The sequence below is a fragment of the Astyanax mexicanus genome, chromosome 21 (genome assembly GCF_023375975.1).
Source record: "Astyanax mexicanus isolate ESR-SI-001 chromosome 21, AstMex3_surface, whole genome shotgun sequence".
Classification (NCBI taxonomy): Eukaryota; Metazoa; Chordata; class Actinopteri; order Characiformes; family Acestrorhamphidae; genus Astyanax; species Astyanax mexicanus.
Window position 1 is genome coordinate 17,161,378 of NC_064428.1, and position 18,050 is coordinate 17,179,427.

At 38.2% G+C, this 18,050-nt stretch overlaps 1 protein-coding gene across 2 annotated transcripts in view; it reads right to left on the reverse strand.

Annotated features, from left to right (window-relative positions):
* The window catches only part of cacna1hb (calcium channel, voltage-dependent, T type, alpha 1H subunit b), a 173,800-nt gene that overhangs the window by 42,713 nt on the left and 113,037 nt on the right, over positions 1–18,050 (reverse strand). For both annotated transcript variants that reach the window (XM_049470121.1, XM_022674890.2), the window contains exons 14-16: positions 10,908–11,063; positions 920–1,007; positions 632–819 (exon numbers count right to left, since the gene is read on the reverse strand). In XM_049470121.1, coding sequence (XP_049326078.1) covers positions 632–819; positions 920–1,007; positions 10,908–11,063 — 432 coding nt within the window. The remainder of the gene's footprint in view (positions 1–631; positions 820–919; positions 1,008–10,907; positions 11,064–18,050) is intronic.

An 18,050-nucleotide genomic window follows, 5' to 3' on the forward strand; every position in this document is an offset into this window, starting at 1 on the left:
AACACACTGAATAATGCCTCAAAATAAATACGGAGCAGTTTTGATCATAGCCAGTATGTCATAGCCATTCCCTAAAATCATTGCGGCAAAAGTAATCTTCACACAACTGATTTCCCAGAAGTGTACAACATGCCTCAAACTGTGTTTTATTGTGCAGTGTGATAAGCCGTTATGGGTTAGGATATGGCAAGCACTTAGAATTAATGTACCTTCATTGAGAATGAGTGTCTCCAGAGTTTAATTACTGTATAATACAGACTACCCAGCTGATGGATGTCGCCTTCGCTTGTGTGGTATCTGCAGTGCTTTAAACACAGTATTTTTCTTGCTTGTATATAGAGGCTGTTCTTTCATCACTGTGTAAGCAGGACAAAGCCTCTGGGTTTCTCCTAGCTATTGTATGGTAGACTATTATACAGCATTATCACAGCATGTATTATCAACAACAACTGCACACTCTGGAAAACCAATTACTTGTTTATTGCTTTAATAAAACAGAATTAAATTGAACTTGCTGATTCCATTTGTATTACATTCAGCGTTTTCCAGCAGCAGCTGTGTACTTGTGCCGTACCTGAGTGTGCACGTTTCATGCATTGTGTGAACATTGAGCATTTCAATTTGTTCTCACCAGTGATCTCTGGTCATGGTGCTCATTAGAGGCGTTGCTGCTGCGCCGGGACTGGCTGTCAATGTGGGAGACCTCAGTCCTAGGCGTGGCGGTGGCGTGGGTGTGTATGATGTGCGGTGGCATTGCTGCTCTGGGCTCCAAATGTCCGTTAGAGATTGGCATCAGTGTCTGCATTTTCACCTCAGACCCTGTGACCAAAAATAGGACACACAAAGACTGCATACACATTCATACAAAACCTGCTTACACAGGACAAAAACACTCACGGACACGCAGACGAGTACACACCAGAGTTTAAAAGCTCCCTCAGTTTGTCCTCTTCATCAAAGTCAGAGGAAAGCACATCATCTTCACTCTCTGACCTGCTGGCATCTCCCTAAAGGGAGAGAGGGGAAAAGGGAGAGAGAGAAAGAGAGACAGAGAGAGAACCATAAATACAGTGCTGTGAAAAAGTATCTCCACAAAAAAGTATCCCCCAATACAGATTTATATAGATTATTAAATATATTTTAATATCAAACAAATATTACCTGGGTACATATAAAAAGCATTTTTTTATCTTGTGATTTCATTTATTAAAGGTAAAAATCAATTCAAACCAACCTGGCCCCATGTAAAAAAGTATTTGCAGCCTTAAACCTAATAACTTGGTTGTGTACCTTGGCGGCAACAACTGCAATCAAGCTTTACATCTCTATGAAGGACTTTTAGTTCACTCTTTTTTGCGGAATTGTTTTAATTCAAACACACTGGGGCATAAGCGTCCTGTTTATCACGCCACAGCATCTCAATCAGACTTTTATTAGGCCACTCCAAAACCTTCATTTTGATTTTTTTAAGTCATTCAGAGCTGGACTTGATTGTGTGTTTTGGATCATTGTCCTGCTGCAGAACCCAAGCACACCTGAACTTGAGGTCACAAACAGATAACACTCTCCTTCAAGATTTTCTGTCAGAGAGCAGAGTTCATGGTTCCATCTATTACAGCAAGTTGTCCAGACCCTGAAGCAGCAAAGCAGTACCAGAACATCACACTACCACCACCATGTTTAAAGTTCAATATGATGATGTTCTTTTTCTGAAATTATGTGTTAGATTTATGCCGTATGTAATGGGACACACAACCATCTATTTCTTTAGAACGGGGCATTATGTGTTGCTTTTTGAGATATTTTATGTTGTCAGACAGGTTCTATTTAAGTGTGTTTTGATTCTACAGGTCTGGCAGTCATCAGGCCTGGTTGTGGCTAGGGACAAAGAGTGATTAATAACAGTTAATTAATTTGTGGACAAAATGGATTATTTTGCTTTTTCCATTGAAATCATCATTTAAAACAGATTTTTGTAGTTATATTATCTTTGTCTAATATTTAAGTTTGTTTGATAATCTTATAAATGTAAGTATGACAAAACAAATGAAAAATGTAATGGGCAAATCATTTATTTAAGGCACTGTAAATAAACTAAATCCAAACAGTTAATGACTTTTAAACCATTGTGAGTAAACAAAGACCTCTTAAACCACTTAACAAGCAGCCTCTGCTTTGTCTACATGCAACACGTTTATAAGTAATCATTTTTGTCGTCACTATTTTTTTTAATAAGAGCAGACAATAAAACCTATGAGCAGTGAAAATGTGATACACTCACAATCCCAGATGGCATAATTTCTAGAAAAGAACTAGGTGAACTGTGACACTAAAATATAATGTTGGGACAATACAACAGTTCATTAAGTTTAACAACTATGCAAATTCAAAATTCCAAAAGTGAGGCCAGTGTAAAACATGGCTTTTAATGGCTCCATAACGACACATAGCGCTTGGTTAATGCGACTGACACTACAGGGGTCGTACAGGTCCACAGAACAAAATCCACCTGCACATGAAGCCACAGCCACACCAGTCACCTCAACCCATCCTGAACTGTTTATCAGCTGCTAAAGTGCCCTCAATGTGCCCTACTGGCTAAACCTCTCGTGGGGAAAAAATACAGAAGGTCTCTTTTTGAGATTTTGAAATTGACACTGCATCATATTGAGTATCCTACTATGGTTGCCCTTTTAACAGAAAAGGGTGCTCTTATAAACTACCCTCTATTGCACCCCTACCTGTCAGTGTCCCAAGGGGCGCCCTTTCCAGTAGAGAAAATGGGATTTAGAGCTGTATAGGGGGTTCTCATGCAGGTGAAAGAACATAGTGAAGTGGTCGGTTAAATGCTCCTCTAATGGAGAAGTTCCCCTATAGAGCTGGAAAAGTTTCCTAATGGATGTCCCTTCATGAAAAAGTGACGTTGGACTTCACAAGTGCCCTCAAAATGGGATCAAATGGACAAAACTCCCAACAGGAACCTTTTTAAGGGAAACACCTTGAGGTGAACACTTTTAGATCCTTTTCCAAGTAAAAACTCAATGAGAAAAAAAATATATATTAATAAGATAGTAAAATTCCCCATAGTGTCCCTACAAGGTGGATGCTGTGGTTCATACAGTATGTAATAAAGTAATACAGCAAACTATTTCTAAAGTTTAAAGCAATCGTAATCACAATAAAGGATGGATCAGAGTGTTTTGTGTGCTGGTGGGGCCCCATGTTGTGCAGTAGATGGCCTTTTAATATTTTCATCCCTGCCCTTCAAACAGATGAACAAAACATTAGCGGGTGGTCTTGTTTGCTAACAATAAACAAATTGCAACACTGTTTGTCTGGACAACTTATTTGATCAGACCCGCACCCTTTCCTCAGACCTCCTTCATTTAGTTTATATTCATTTATTCATCACCAAATCTGCTTATTCCATTCCGGGTCGCGGGGGAGTTGGAGCCAATCCCGGCAGCCATCGGGTGGAAGGCAGGATACCCACTGAACAGGCCGACAATCCATCGCAAGGCAGACAGACACAGTCCCTCCCACACTGTAAGAGCAAATACAAACACATCTATGGACTATGGAAAGAATCTGGTGCACCTGGAGGAAACCCATGTAGACACTAAGTTTACAATACTGTCAAACAACCAGTAGCAAGGCCCAGCCACTGTGATCAGGAGATCGCTGGTTCGAATCCTGATCATGCCACTTGCCATCAGCAGCTAGAGAGCGAGATAGATCTCTTGGTGGGTAGATGGCGCTCTCTTCCCACATCACTACTAAGGTGTCTGTAAGCTGATGTATTGGAGTGGAGTCGCTGCATTTTCCTCCGAGCGTGCTTTAATGCTACTCAGTAATACTACATCAGCTGAAGTTCAAAAAAGGAGGAGTTTTTTGGCATGTGCTAGACTTTACCTTTCTGGTGTTGGGGCATTAGTAGTGATACGCGCAGTGCAGCTGAGAGGTTGGAATAATCAGCAAAGCTAAATTTCACTGGATACCCAGTTTAATCTGCAAGCTGCTGCCAGAGAGTCAGTAAACACTGATGATTGATGATGATGATGATGATTAAAAGAAGAAGAAATAATAATGTTTAAAAAGAAGTACATTTCTGTGTGAGACCATTTAGAAATGTAAAACCTATTCCAACCGGTCTAACTGCTAACAGCTAACTAGATCATGCAACTGTAAAGAACTCTGTACAGATTGTCTGTTAATGCAACCATCAGCACTAGCTACCTGTCTAACAGCTCGACTACAACTCAGCTTCTCCGTGTAAATCAATGGATGCCAATCAGTTCATTCAAGTGTAATCCCACCTTCTGACGATATTGCAGGATTATTTTATTAAAACAGATTTTTGGGTGTAAAAAAATGTGTAAATGTTAAAGCAGGGAGAACTAACTGCACTGGAAAAATTAGGAGATGCAATGGAAAATGTATGGGGATGGGAGGAGCTACACATCATACTGCAACCAGCCAGCAGAGGCACTAGACCGTCTGAGAGACTATGCAGTCATTAATCTGCCATATGTTTCGCACTATAAAGCTCACTTAAAATCCTTTAATTTTCCCAAACACCAACAGTGCGCCATTTAATCCAGTGAGTCTTATGTATGAATTCTATTAGTCAGGTTGTAAGGAGCAGTAAAGCCACTCCACCAAATTGCAGCGTTGTTTAGGAGTTTCAGTTTAGTTTTCCAGCACAGGGGCTGGAGCAGCATTAGCATTAACTGCTAACGGCTATTTCCCCGTTCAGAGGTGAGTATTATCTGACTGTAGCCTGCTCCTAACCTGGCTAGCACTGCTGGAGCAGCATTAGCATTACCTACTAACCGCCCTCGCTATTTCCTCAATCTGGGGGAAGTATTATCAGCCTGTAGTCCGCTCCTAACCTGGCTAGCACTGCTGGAGCGGTTTGCTGCTAATGCTAATGCTCCAGCCTAGTGCTGGAGAAATTCAGTAACCTAAGTTTTCTCACCCAAATAAACAGTTTTAAGAAGTTATAGTGTCTATCAAAACTGAGCAATATAATCCAGTGCACCTTATTTATAAAAATAGACTAGAAAATAGACGTTAATTGATAGTGTGCCTTTTAATGCAAAAAAAAAAAAAGGTAAACAATTTACATAAACCACAGGTTCTTCTCTCAAAACAGTCAGTTCCCAGTGAACGGCAATATGTTCATCAGTCTGTTCAGTAATTAATTTGATAAATAATCACTTTCAGCTCTCAGTCTCTAATGACATGCTAGACTTGAATCATGGAATGAAAAACTTTGCTTCAAGAACAGCTGGTATTGTCCTGTTTTCTAAAAAAAGGAGAGAAACAATCAGCTGAGTGGAATCTGAATCCTTGCCATTTCTTTGTGTGTGTGTTGGGGGGCTTGTGTGCATATGTATGCATGCAGGCAGGCAGATACATTGTTTGTGCGTGTGTGCATGTGCGCATCTATGATACCTTTCAACAAAGGTGCGGGAAAGATGAAAGACAGCGAGGGGGAAAAAAAAGACAACAAAGGGGTTTTTGGTGAAAGCGTTCAGGTATCAAACACGTACACACAGCAGCTGTGCCCAGCCGCAATAGTGCCATTACACACACACACACACACACACACATACACACACACACACACACACACACACACACACACACACACACACACAGATGGCAGCAATGATTCAAATACCTCTGATTCTGATCTACATGAAAATTAATCCCACAAACCACTGTGGACAGGATGCACCTCTTTGATGCGTCACCTGCTGATCTATCATGATGTGTGCGTCTAAGTGCAGAGCCTCCATTCACCCGTATCTCCTTCCTCACCTGTTTTAATGCAGCAGATCCAATTTACACCTTTCCCCTAAACCCAAAATCTAGTCCATCAGCCAAGACATGTTTGGTGTCTGAAGTTCAGAAGCTTCATTAGTTCTTTGCTGAAGCTGTGAGGCTAATAAATCTAACAAGTAATGAGCACTTATAGTCACTAGCAGAGTGATTCTGTATGTGATTCTCTTTTGGTTTGGGGTTGTACAGTTTACTTTGTAGCCACTGTCTCCACATATTTTTGTCATTACTTATTAGTAGGGGTGAGACAAAATATAGATATTGCAATATATCTTATTGTTACATTACCGATACATGGGGCCCTATTTTAGTGATCTACAAATGAGCCTTCAATCGTGCACTTTGCAGCTTGATTTAGGGCATGTCAGTGTGTGTTTGCTATCGTAACGATGGGAAAAGTACACCTTGCATGGCTCGAAATGCACAAAAGACGTATTAGTTCTCTTAGTTAATAATGGGTGTGTTTTGAACATAACGTGAAATAAACCAATCAGTGTGTCATTTGCCATTCCCTTTAAGAGCCAGGTGCACTTTGACTTTGGCATATTGGTATTTTATCGGTGCAGCGTTTATATGCGTCTCAGCAGAGAAAACTGACCTGCTTGTTCATGCTGTGAAAATGCATAAGCAAGTCATTTAAAGGGAACAGAAATGTTATTTCATTCAGTATTCTGTATTTTGTACTATTTTTGTAAGATGTAAAATTTTGTATGTAAAATGTAAAAGTTTGGAAAAAAGGTTTGTGCACTGCGGCATGTTGACCGCGTGTGTGTAACGAGCTCGGGTTTGACACATTGAGCACTCAGTGCACCTGCGATGCCAGGATAGCAATAAACTTATTACGGGTGACTGTTTACAGGGTTCTAATCAGGTGGTGCACCTCAGTTTTATGTTGCCAAGATAGCAATACGTCAGAAATTTACCTCAACCCTCCTCACTTGGTCCATGACCATCGGTGTAGATACATTCATAAACTCTGTTGCTATTTAAAGAACGCAGGCGAAAGGTGTAAAAAAGGCTGTTTATGGGGTGTAAAGTAGGGCCCCAGTGAGTAAAATATAGATATTTTTTACTATATATAACATAACTCCCTAAACTCCCTAAAAATTGCCCACCCTAAGTTTGACTTACTAAAGTTACTGCTTCATTATTCCAGGTGTTGGTACCAGATTTGGCTCCTTTCATCTATACAATGTGTTTTTCTTATTGTTTTTTTTTCTGACTATGACCCCTTTTGTGTTTCCAATATCAATACTGCCTTTCCATGTTTTGAACACCTTTGCTTATTGTTAGCCACGCCTGTCTCATCCTGGCCGACCTGTCCTGGCTCAATCGTAAGAGTTTCACTGTATACCTTCACACTTTATAAACATACTATTAATGTAATTTATATAACATCCTCAGTTCTCAATCTTTACAGAAAAATGTTTTTCTAGGAGATTTCCAGATATTTTTCATATGTAATTACAGGATGTGCTCTTCAATGTCTATTATAATCTGCAAAAAGTTGCCATATGATTCAAATGTCAATTACTAAGTGTGTTTATTGGGTTCTACTACCCTTGGAGATGTTATTTCAGGACAGAGTAAAAAATAGCTAAATAGAGAGTCAATAAATACAATAAAGTTTTGCATATATGAGTAATATATTTTACTTCTGATCAATCAGTGATAAATATAATGTTTTAAATCCTAATTACAAAATGCACATTTGTGACCAAACTGAGCACATCCAGTGCAGACATCTAGAAGGCTTTGTAAAATTTTAACATCTACTATAAAATATTCTGTAAATTTCCCATTTTAAGTTTGACAGGAACACACTTACGCACACACAAAAAAAACAGCCTGGATTGCTGCAGAACATAGAGCACATAATTATGTCTCATGCAGATGCAGCTTTGGACAAAAAGATAAGAGACCACTTAAAAATGATGACTTTGTTTGATTTTACCACATTTAAAACCTCTGAAATATAATCAAGAGGAAGAAGGATGATCACAAGCCATCAAACCAGCTGAACTGTTTGATATTTTGCACCAGGAGTGGCAAAAAGTTATCCAAAAGCAGTGTGTAAGACTGGTGGAGGAAAACATGCCAAGCTGCATGAAAACTGTGATTAGAAAACAGGGGTTTTCCACCAAATATTGATTTCTGAACTCTTAAAACTTTTTAAATATGAACTTGTTTCTTCTCATTATTTGAGGTCTGAAAAGCTCTGCATCTTTTTTGTTATTTCAGCCATTTCTCATTTTCTGCAAATAAATCTCTAAATGCTCTAAATGACAATATTTTTATTTGGAATTTGGGAGAAATGTTGTCTGTAGTTTATAGAATAAAACAACAATGTTCATTTTACTCAAACATATACCAACAAATAGCAAAATCAGAGAAACTGATTCAGAAACTGAGTGCTCTCTTAATTTTTTTCCAGAGATAAGACCCTGCCACACAAGGGAGTAGAATAATCCCCTCTACCTTTGGTTAGTGTGCTTCTTGGTGAGAGATAGCCGAATGTTAGACATGTCTCTACAACGCAATCTAAGACATGTAACCCTCTGAACAGAGTTTGACAGGGGCACATTATTGGACTGAGGATAGTCATTTCCACAAAGTCCCTGCCATCTGGACCATCTGTAAGTCAGCCACCATCGCAAACACTGTAAACCAGAAACCTGCCCCAACTCATGTTGTGAAGATCAGGAGAACCATCACTGATGGACACTAACAGCTTAGCGATGCATGCAGGACTTCCAGAGCCTCAAACTGGCATTTTTCAGCAGTATAAAGCTTCCTAGGAATATCTCTGCCAGATTGCAGTAGTTCTTTGGCCTGCCTTGTTAACAGATTTATTGCCAGTTGAGCGTTAATGGGACACACCCCGAACGCCAGCTTCGGCAACCTACGGCTGTGCAGGACCTATAAGCCAAGCTGTTGTGGGCAAATCTGTATCCAGACTAGAGGCCAAACAGGGTAGCAGAGCCTCCTCTCAATTATTTGGTTTTCCCCAATTAACTTGTCATTAAGCTGTAATACTCTTATCACTTACATCATTTACACATACAAAGTAGGACTGGGGGATTTTTGATTCTTAGATGCATCTCGATTCAGATGTGAACGATTCTGAATCGATTCACAAATGCCAAAAATCAATTCAGACCTTCCAGTATGTATGCATTTTGTGTAACGGGCACGCATTTTGATCTCCTAGTAAGCAAGTACGATTCCATGTTATAAAGTGTGCATATTGTCTGATCTCTCATTTTCCTCATGTTGTCCCAAGTTTGCTCCCAGTTAAACTAATAAAATTCTTTAATTTTCCCAAAAACCATCAGTGCGTCTTATGTATGAATTTTACCAGTCAGGTTGTAAGTTAAGCCACTCCGCTGAAGGACGTCATTATACAGGAGTCTCAGTTTAGTTCTCCAGCACTGAGGCTAAAGCAGTATTAGCACTATCTGCTAATCGCTAGCTATTTTGCTGTTCAGAGGTGAGTATTATCAGCCTGTAGCCTGCTGCTAACCCCTGTTAGTACTGCTGGAGCAGTATTACCAATAGCTGCTAACTGCGCTAAGCACTGGCTCTTTCGGTCTGTAGCTGGCTTGCAGCCTGCGCATTTAGGCTGTTAAAACAAGCTATGTGGGACAAATTGCTAGCTAATATCACTCTGGGTTACCGTAACACTTAGGGTCCCTCAGTGTAGCACTGTCGGGCAGCATTTACAGCATTTACATTTACTAGCGGTTAGCTGCTAATGCTAATACCGCTGCTAAATAAACTGAAGCGCTTTACTCGCCCAAATAAACAGTTTTCAGGAGGGAAATATGTGTAGATTAACATTCAGCACTCGTTTGACTTTAAAAGAAGTCAGTTTTTTCATATAGCTTAGCTTTACTTAACTTAGTTAGCTACCCCCACCACCACCTGGGACCTGCTGAATTAGAAGGGAAACCTGTTCCTTACTAGTGTCATATAATGCGACTTATAATCCGTTTTTTGTTTTTGTAAATAACTCAGAACGTCACACAATATTCTCATTTAAAAGGCATCAAAACTACTCTGAGATAAAAAACAAAAATCTTTACTATATAATTTGTGTAATATTTTATTCATATGCAGATCAAACAATATTAAAAACAGCTCTGTATATTCAATACACTGGTCAGACATGACATTTCAATCTCCATATTGTTTCTGCTTTCCTTGTAGCTGTTTTTTAATATTACTTATTTGTATTAGTCATTTGATTAACTCATTTAACTGTTTTTTTTAAGTACATAGAAATAGTGGATTCATTATGGATCATTACAGATACTTTAATTTATAAGTTACAAGTAGTCATGCAACGAGGAAAAAGAAAGTTTTATTATCGCATCAGAGACCTCTGAATAGAATTTTAATCAAACCTTAAGATGCCTAGTGATTCTCAACTCTAATATAAAGCTTCATTCCATTTCAACAGCTTCTTACTGGTCTGTATTATTTGTCAATGGTAAAAGGTATCAAGGTAAAAGGGTTAATACGCAGATGATTTTAAATCACTGGGTGAAATCAACTTAGGTTTACCTTAGAAAAGAAAGTAAAAAAAAAACATCCGGCAGATGAAAGCAAAGTGACAGCTCTCTTCTCACTTACCTGATCTGTCAAAAGAAATAATGGAGCAAACAAACAGTAAGAGCATCCTCAGGACAAAGAATCAGTGCCTGCACCAGGAACTGCCGCAGTTATCTTTCTTTCCCCTCCGGTATTGTGTTTTTTTTTTTACACTTTCACTCACACTAGACATGTTCACACATCTTTGCGCTGGGGTCTTCTGGGATCAGGGCAGGTGGAGGTAATACAAAGAAGCCTTGCTTCAGCACCTCCGGACCCGCAGGGATTACGTGCCTTAGCAAATGTGGCAAAAGCACAGTTTTAAAGGGGTTAATGGAGGACATCTAACTTGTCTTTCTGCCCTGCTGGCCTGAGAACTGAGATTAGTGGCAAAAAAATAAAGGCTGTAAGTGAATAAATGACCCCTTGTTAGCTGGATGATAGAAGCACAGCCTTTGATCTCTTACCTCAGCCTGGAAGCCCTCCACTAAAATGGCCACCAACAGGTTGAAGAGCACATAATTGCCGAAGGTCATCAGAGCCACGAAGTACAGGGCCGCCCACGGAGATGTGGAGGCCATGCCGTTATATAACACTGTGTTCCAGTCCTCCTGTGTCAATATCTGGAAAGAAAGAGATTGTGTGTGAGTATGTGTGTGAGATGCGGCAAGAGAGAAAGAAAAACGACAGGACAGAGCCGTTAGAGAAACTAATTCCTCTCTAAGGAGAAGTCCTGAACATGTGGTTTATGGCTTCCGATAGACACAGAATGACCTTAATATGCTTAGCGTAATGGAGCTCTTAGACTCTAGTCAATTTATGGTTCAAGGACACCCCATGGTTATTAAAGGTGGGCTCTTTCCTGCTGGTTCACTTAGAAACAAAACATGACATTTGAGGTGTATGTCTGCCCTCCGAACTTACAATGAATATGAATAACTGTAGAAAAGCATAGACAGAACAATGCATCTCAAAAGCGAAGTCACCACAATATACTTTTACTGTGGAAATACTACACTTACTGGGCAAACTGGGTATCCGTTAGAAAATCCTCTCTAATTATGGTCTTTTAGGCTGCACTGTAAACTCACTGAAGATGTTCGAGACACATTTTTTTGAAAGAAGCAGGCAGAGTCTACCAAATAAGTAGGCAAGTGTGGATCTGTTTTTGGTCTCTACTGCCCAGATTCTGGTTTCAATTATGTAGATCGCCACCTGTAACTATGATGGCCATGTTTGCTATAATCATTGGTTTTAACTGAGCTTTGACTTGATCATTAACAAACTTCCAACATCAGCCTTTGGTCTTCACTGGTTAACCTGAATGCCATTTCAAATAGCTTCCCATTGTATTAGTGTTCTATTTTTCATATGCCACTTCATTTGGGTGGTAGCGTGGCTTTATTTGCACTGCATGTCATAACCATGTCCCTCCCATCATCTCCATCTCCCCCAAGTCATTTAACGATGCCTCAGTAAAAATATTGACCTCTGCTCCTGAGGGAGGTGCAGTAATAAAAGCCAGGTGGGTGAGTGGACATGTCCTTTTTTGGGGTGAAGGGGTTCACCTGAGTTCAGCTGATGCTCCTCTAGTGTTGCTTTACTCTCCCTCCTCTAATTGCAAATAAATGGGCCCTTTAAAAGCCCTTTAAAATGCCTAGACCAGCATTAAATCTAGACTCAGCTAAACAAAAACCCCAGATGAGACTAGGTTACAGTATATGTTCAATAAAGGAGAAAATGAGACTTTTGTTGAATAGCCCACCTCTGTTTACCCCAGCATTCCAAAATACAGAACTTTTAGCCAATGCTCCCAACTGGCTTACTATGCTAGCAATAGGGGCATAGAGTTGCCCATACAAAGGAACTGCTAGTTTTACGTCATTAACTAGAACAAAGTAGCTCCACACATTTCATTGGTAGAATTTTAAGGGTCCTGACATTTAAAAGAAGGCACTAAAAATTGAGGTTAAAGTAAAAAACACTGTTTATACACATAGCATCTTAAGCTAGTTCTCCGGGTGCCGCCACCTTCAAATTCTTTAAAAGTCATGATTAATCAAATAGGTAGGATAGGGAAACAGATTGCAAAATGTCTGTGGAAATGTATGAATTTCGGCTGTTGTTGCAAATCTCTCTACAATATTCATGCATTTGTTTTAAAAGTCAGGGCCCTCAGAATTCTTCCAATCATGTGTGGAGCTACTTTGAGCTTATTAATACTGTAAAACTAGTGTTTTCATTGAATGGGCACTGGTATGCCTCTATCACTACAATTGTAAGCCTGTTGGTAGCATTGGCTAAAAGAGCTGTATTTTGGAATGCTCAGGGCAAATAGAGGTGGGCTATTCAACAAAGGTTTGTAGTCCATTTTACACAAGATTTCTTCTTTAAGTAAGTCTTAATAGATTTTTATAAACATCCAACATCAGTTTGTTTACCTCAGATGAAGTCTAATCCTTCATTCACACTAGCAGATGACAGAAAAACAACTAATCAATCACCTGTCATGTCATTTGATTTGTTGAAATGATCTAGCTAACAACAGAATGCATCACAAAGGAGAGCTTGACATGAAATTGTGGCAAAATTGATCAAAATGATTAATGAGAGGGCTCCAAGTGGTCCAGTGGACTAAGGTGCTATCACTATGATACTATGATAGGGAGATTGCCTGTTTTGAATCCTGGTCATGTAGTTTGCCATCAGCTGCCGGAGCCCTGGAGGGGGAATTGGTTTTGGAGTCGCTGCCTTTTCCTCCAAGCATGCTGTGATGCTACATGGCAATGCTGCATCAGCAGCTGTTCAAAAACAGGCAGAGTCTGAATTCACATGTATCGAAAGAGGCATGTGCTAGTCTTCACCCTCCTGGAGTTGGGGCATTACTAGTAAGTCCTAATGAGTGGGATGGGTAATTGGCCTTGTAAATTGGGGAGAAAATGGGAAGAAAAAAATTAAAATTAAAGATCTGGTAAAGCAACATGACTGGCTCCAACTATTTTTTAGGACCAATCGCTGACATGGTGAACCCAAGTTCCCAGATTCTGCTCTCAGATTCTTTTGGTTCCTACCAAACTGCCTAAATTCCAACCCAAAGTTCTCAGAGTGCCTAACAAAATATTATCCCACATTATCATATCTAAACGATATCACTGGTTTAGACAACCTTTTCCAGACTTCCAACATCACACTCTGGTTTTCACTGGTTAACCCAATTGTCTGTCCATTTGATATATCTCCCTTTGCTTCGTTTATTAGTTATTACTTTCATCTAACTCTTCAGGGACTCCAGTCGGTTACTTGTTTGCTATACAGTGTCAACCACAGTAGGAGGGCTTTCCCTTGCTACTCTCACCCATAACCTGCTCAATAGAGGCTTGGATTACTCAATAGAACCTCTATAAACCTGCTTAGTGACAACGGCAGCTGTAGAAAATGCTATGTGAACTTGACTACCCCTGCGTTAGCTGTGCTGGCTGGGAGCAAATTGTCTCAGCACAGCAGATTTAGCTGAAAGACTGTGAGGTAAATTGGTTTTGCATTCATAAGCTGAGCTCAGACACTGCAGGAGACTCCAGTGGGTGTCCCATTTGCATCGCAACTGCTGCAGGATTCTCCATCAGTTCCACAGTAAACTTTGGTTAAAAAATGAAAAAAGTCTTTCTGATCAGTCTAAAATCATTACTGTGACTGGTTCTGTGTTCCTATTTCAAGTTTACATTTACAGTGTTTATCTGAAGCTCTTTTTTGGCAATGGGCTGGAGAATATTTTAACATAAAAAGTATTGTGATAGACAAATAATTTATTAAGTGAAACGAAAAACAAAAAAGATTACAAATAAAGTAAACTTTGACCAATTTTTGACATCATTTGGTATTAAGACATATTTGAGTATCCTTCATCTCCTGAAAATAATATTTGGTATGTGTAACTGTCTCCTAAAAGTTCTTTGTCATTTTTATGTGAATTAGTCTACATAAAAGTATAACAAATTTGGTTTAAAGAGGTAAACCGTAATTACAGCATTTGTTACTGACTGATGTTACAGGGCGCTGCTGTCAGTTCACTGCATTCAAGCCAAGCATAAAGGGCAGAACAGCCCAGGCTTCTGTAGTCTGTTAATGCTAGTGTGGGATGATGTCGCTACACCACAGATGGTGACTTATACTGTTCATATCGATAAAATTTTTTTTAAAATCATCACCGTGGGGGGGAGGGGTAGAGATACAATTTCATTTTCCATTATATATATTTTAGAGACAGATTATATCTGTCCAGTATCATTTACTCTACTTTAATCCTGGTTATATGGAGATATCTGGAATGCATTATTAGTATCATGACATTCTGGATCATTGTCTTCTGTTACAAATCTAATAAAATTTCTGTATTTTTTTTTATATCTCAGTAGAGGTGTGCCATATCATATTTTAGAAATATTTTTTTAATTCAGTGTTTTATCATATCACCAAGAGTATAATAATCGAGAAAATATCATGAAATATCATGATATTATTATAGGGCCATATTGCATACCCCAAGTTTTTATACAATTTTACATTTTACATTAGAATAAACACTAAAATCTAGTTCAGTATTGTATTCAGGCCAACATTCTATTCAGTATTGTATTCTTCCATCTTTGGCTAAATATGTCCTGATGCCAAATATTCTATGCACCCCTAAAGAATATTCTTATGAACTTACATGCATTTATCTTAATACCCTTTGTAATGTTTTTTTTTTCTAACAGACTATGGAAGTCTAGTCCAAGTTTCCTCACTTTTAAGTCTGAAATGATCCTAACAAAAAAGAAATGTGTTGATACATTATGGCCCATCATGGCATTAAAAATAACCAAATTTACTGTCCCTCTTTCAGGCATAAAAACATCAATGACACAATGCAATATATCAGCTATAAAACCAATAAAGCTAAACCCAACAGCCAGAGACAGACTGACAGAAATATTCAAGTGATTTTCAGTTGTTCTGGTTAAACAGACTCCAAGCCAACATCAAATTCTCACATCAATAAACACCCAATTCTTTGTTTCAATAAAAACCTCATCTAACTACATGACTGACACTGAGATGTTGTGCAGCGGATGCTATAAAACTGCCACGTGGCTCCGAAACAAAACAAAACAGCTGACACCAGCAACACGAGAGCACACCCACGCTCTCTACTTCTTACACTGAGTGCTGCACTGAAATATCACTGTTTATAGTGAAATTCAAAAAAGAGAAACTGAGAGGAAGTGTGTCTGCTTCAATTCAACTTTATATCCTTACCCTGAAAAAAACATCCTTCTGCCTCGGGCTCATTGAGAATTCAGGTACAGATTTTTCCCCTCAGGATGATATTTTTACACACAGTCATCCTAATAAAATATGAAATCCAATAAAACCCTTGTTTTTTTTTTAAAACATATATTAACCCTCTGTGACATGGTGACGCCCTTAGACAGATTAGACAGGATTTGTGTTAAAAAGATGCTTAATTAGTTTTTCACTGGAACTATGAGGCTAATGTATGTAAGTATTAACACTCTATGGCAAGGCGGTGACCTCAGGGAACAAAATACTTTTTGAATAATTACTGTATTTTTTGCACTATAAGTCACACTTAAAATCCTTTCATTTTTTCAAAAAATGACAATGACCCTCATAATTCGATGCATCTTATGTATGAGTTTTACCAGTCAGGTTGTAAGGAGCAGTAAAGCCACTCCATTGAAGTACAGCATTATACAGGAGTTTCAGTTTAGTTTTTCAGCACCAAGACTGGAGCAGTATTAGCATTAGCCATTAACTATGCTAAGTGCTAGCTCTTTTGCTGTTCAGAGGTGAGTATTATCGGCCTGGAGCCTGCTGCTAACCCCGGCTAGCACTGCTGGAGCAGTATTAGCATTAGCTAATCACCAAATCATTAATATAATTACCTGTTCGATACACCCTCTGGTTGAAATGATCATCAATTAGTAAATTGTTATCTTATTACTAGCCCTAAATTGTCTTCATCCCAACGTTTCTAATGCAGGAATGGATGAATATTAAATAATTTAATAAAGCTGACCAGAAAAAACATTACATATCATGGGGATATACTGTCTGCATAGAAAAAGTAAATGTGAGAAACACATTACTTGTTTTTCATTTTGTGCTTTGCAAATTTTTCTACATTTTTCTGATTTCAGGATATAGATAAAAGTGTTAAAGTTGCTCATATCTGAAACATTTATATAAAAAAGCCAGATATTGGAGCCAGAGCAGTCGTTATTTCAGCTAGAGAACATGGAGTGATGTGTTTTGGCTTTGCAATGCTTCATCACATCCTGTTAATACAAAATGTTTTCTTTATTTTTTTTATTTTGTGTACTAATCTGCCAAAGCAGCTCTACTAACATTTGTATATAATATATATCCAATTAGTATTAATGTATAGGATTCAATACATGAGCAGTCCGGGTTTTCTCTAGGAGTTCTCTGGCCAACTTTATTTTATTTCAGCAGCCAGGATTTCCTTCTTGCACACCTCCCATGAAAAGTACACTTGTTCAGTCTCATTCTGATGGAAGATGCTGTACCTTCAAATCAATTGTGTTAAGGGCTACCTGTAGCTCTTGTGCTCTTCTCTTGGCCTGAATTTGCAAGAACAGCATGATCTGGTCCTGTTCAAAGTTGTTTTAAATGTTATAATGTAAATTAGTTTTTGGATTTGTATTTCTTTTTTTAAATCTTTCTCAGACTCCTCTGCATCTATAGTACCACTCAAAGGTTTGAACACACCTTCTAATTCAACGTTTTTGTAAATTGATACTGAAGTCATTTAGACTATGAAGGAACACATAAGGAATGTATTAGACCTAAAGGTGTTAAAAACACTGCACTTGACCTTCATTTCTTAATGTATTTTTTTATTTAATTAGGTGAGTAGTTCTTGTCATAATATGGATTAAAACATTACTCAAATATGTCTATTTACTGTATATCAACTCTACCTCTTTACAGACTCACAACTGATGCTCTCAAACACAATAAGAAAAGTAAAGTAAGAAATTCAAGTAATTATCTCTTGACGAGTTCAGCACAGCTGTTTACTGAAAGCTTTGAATTAGGTTGTAAACACGCTATAAACCATTAATTAACAGTTACAACATATACATATAATGGGCAACAGTGGTCTGTTATTTGCCACATAGTGATTTCACATGAATTTATACTGTTAAAGCTCAGATATTTCTGGACGCCTAACTTACTCTGTTTGTTCCTTCAGTCAGCATTAACATATCTGTTAATAACAAATCTTTTATTATATCTAACGACTATTAATTAACGAGATTAATAATTTGTCCAATGATCATAACATGTTGTATATTGACATGAAATCACATCAAATAACTAAACTGACTTTCTTAATATTTTATAAGATATTTTAATGATTGCTAATTGATGAAAAATAAGAAGGATATATTTTATATGTTTGTGTATACCTATTACTGGATTATAAAGTTTTTACAAATTAATTATTAACCATTAATAAACTCCCTCATAGACCATTTATAAACCATTTATATAGAAGCATATTCTGGTTTGTTTAACACTTT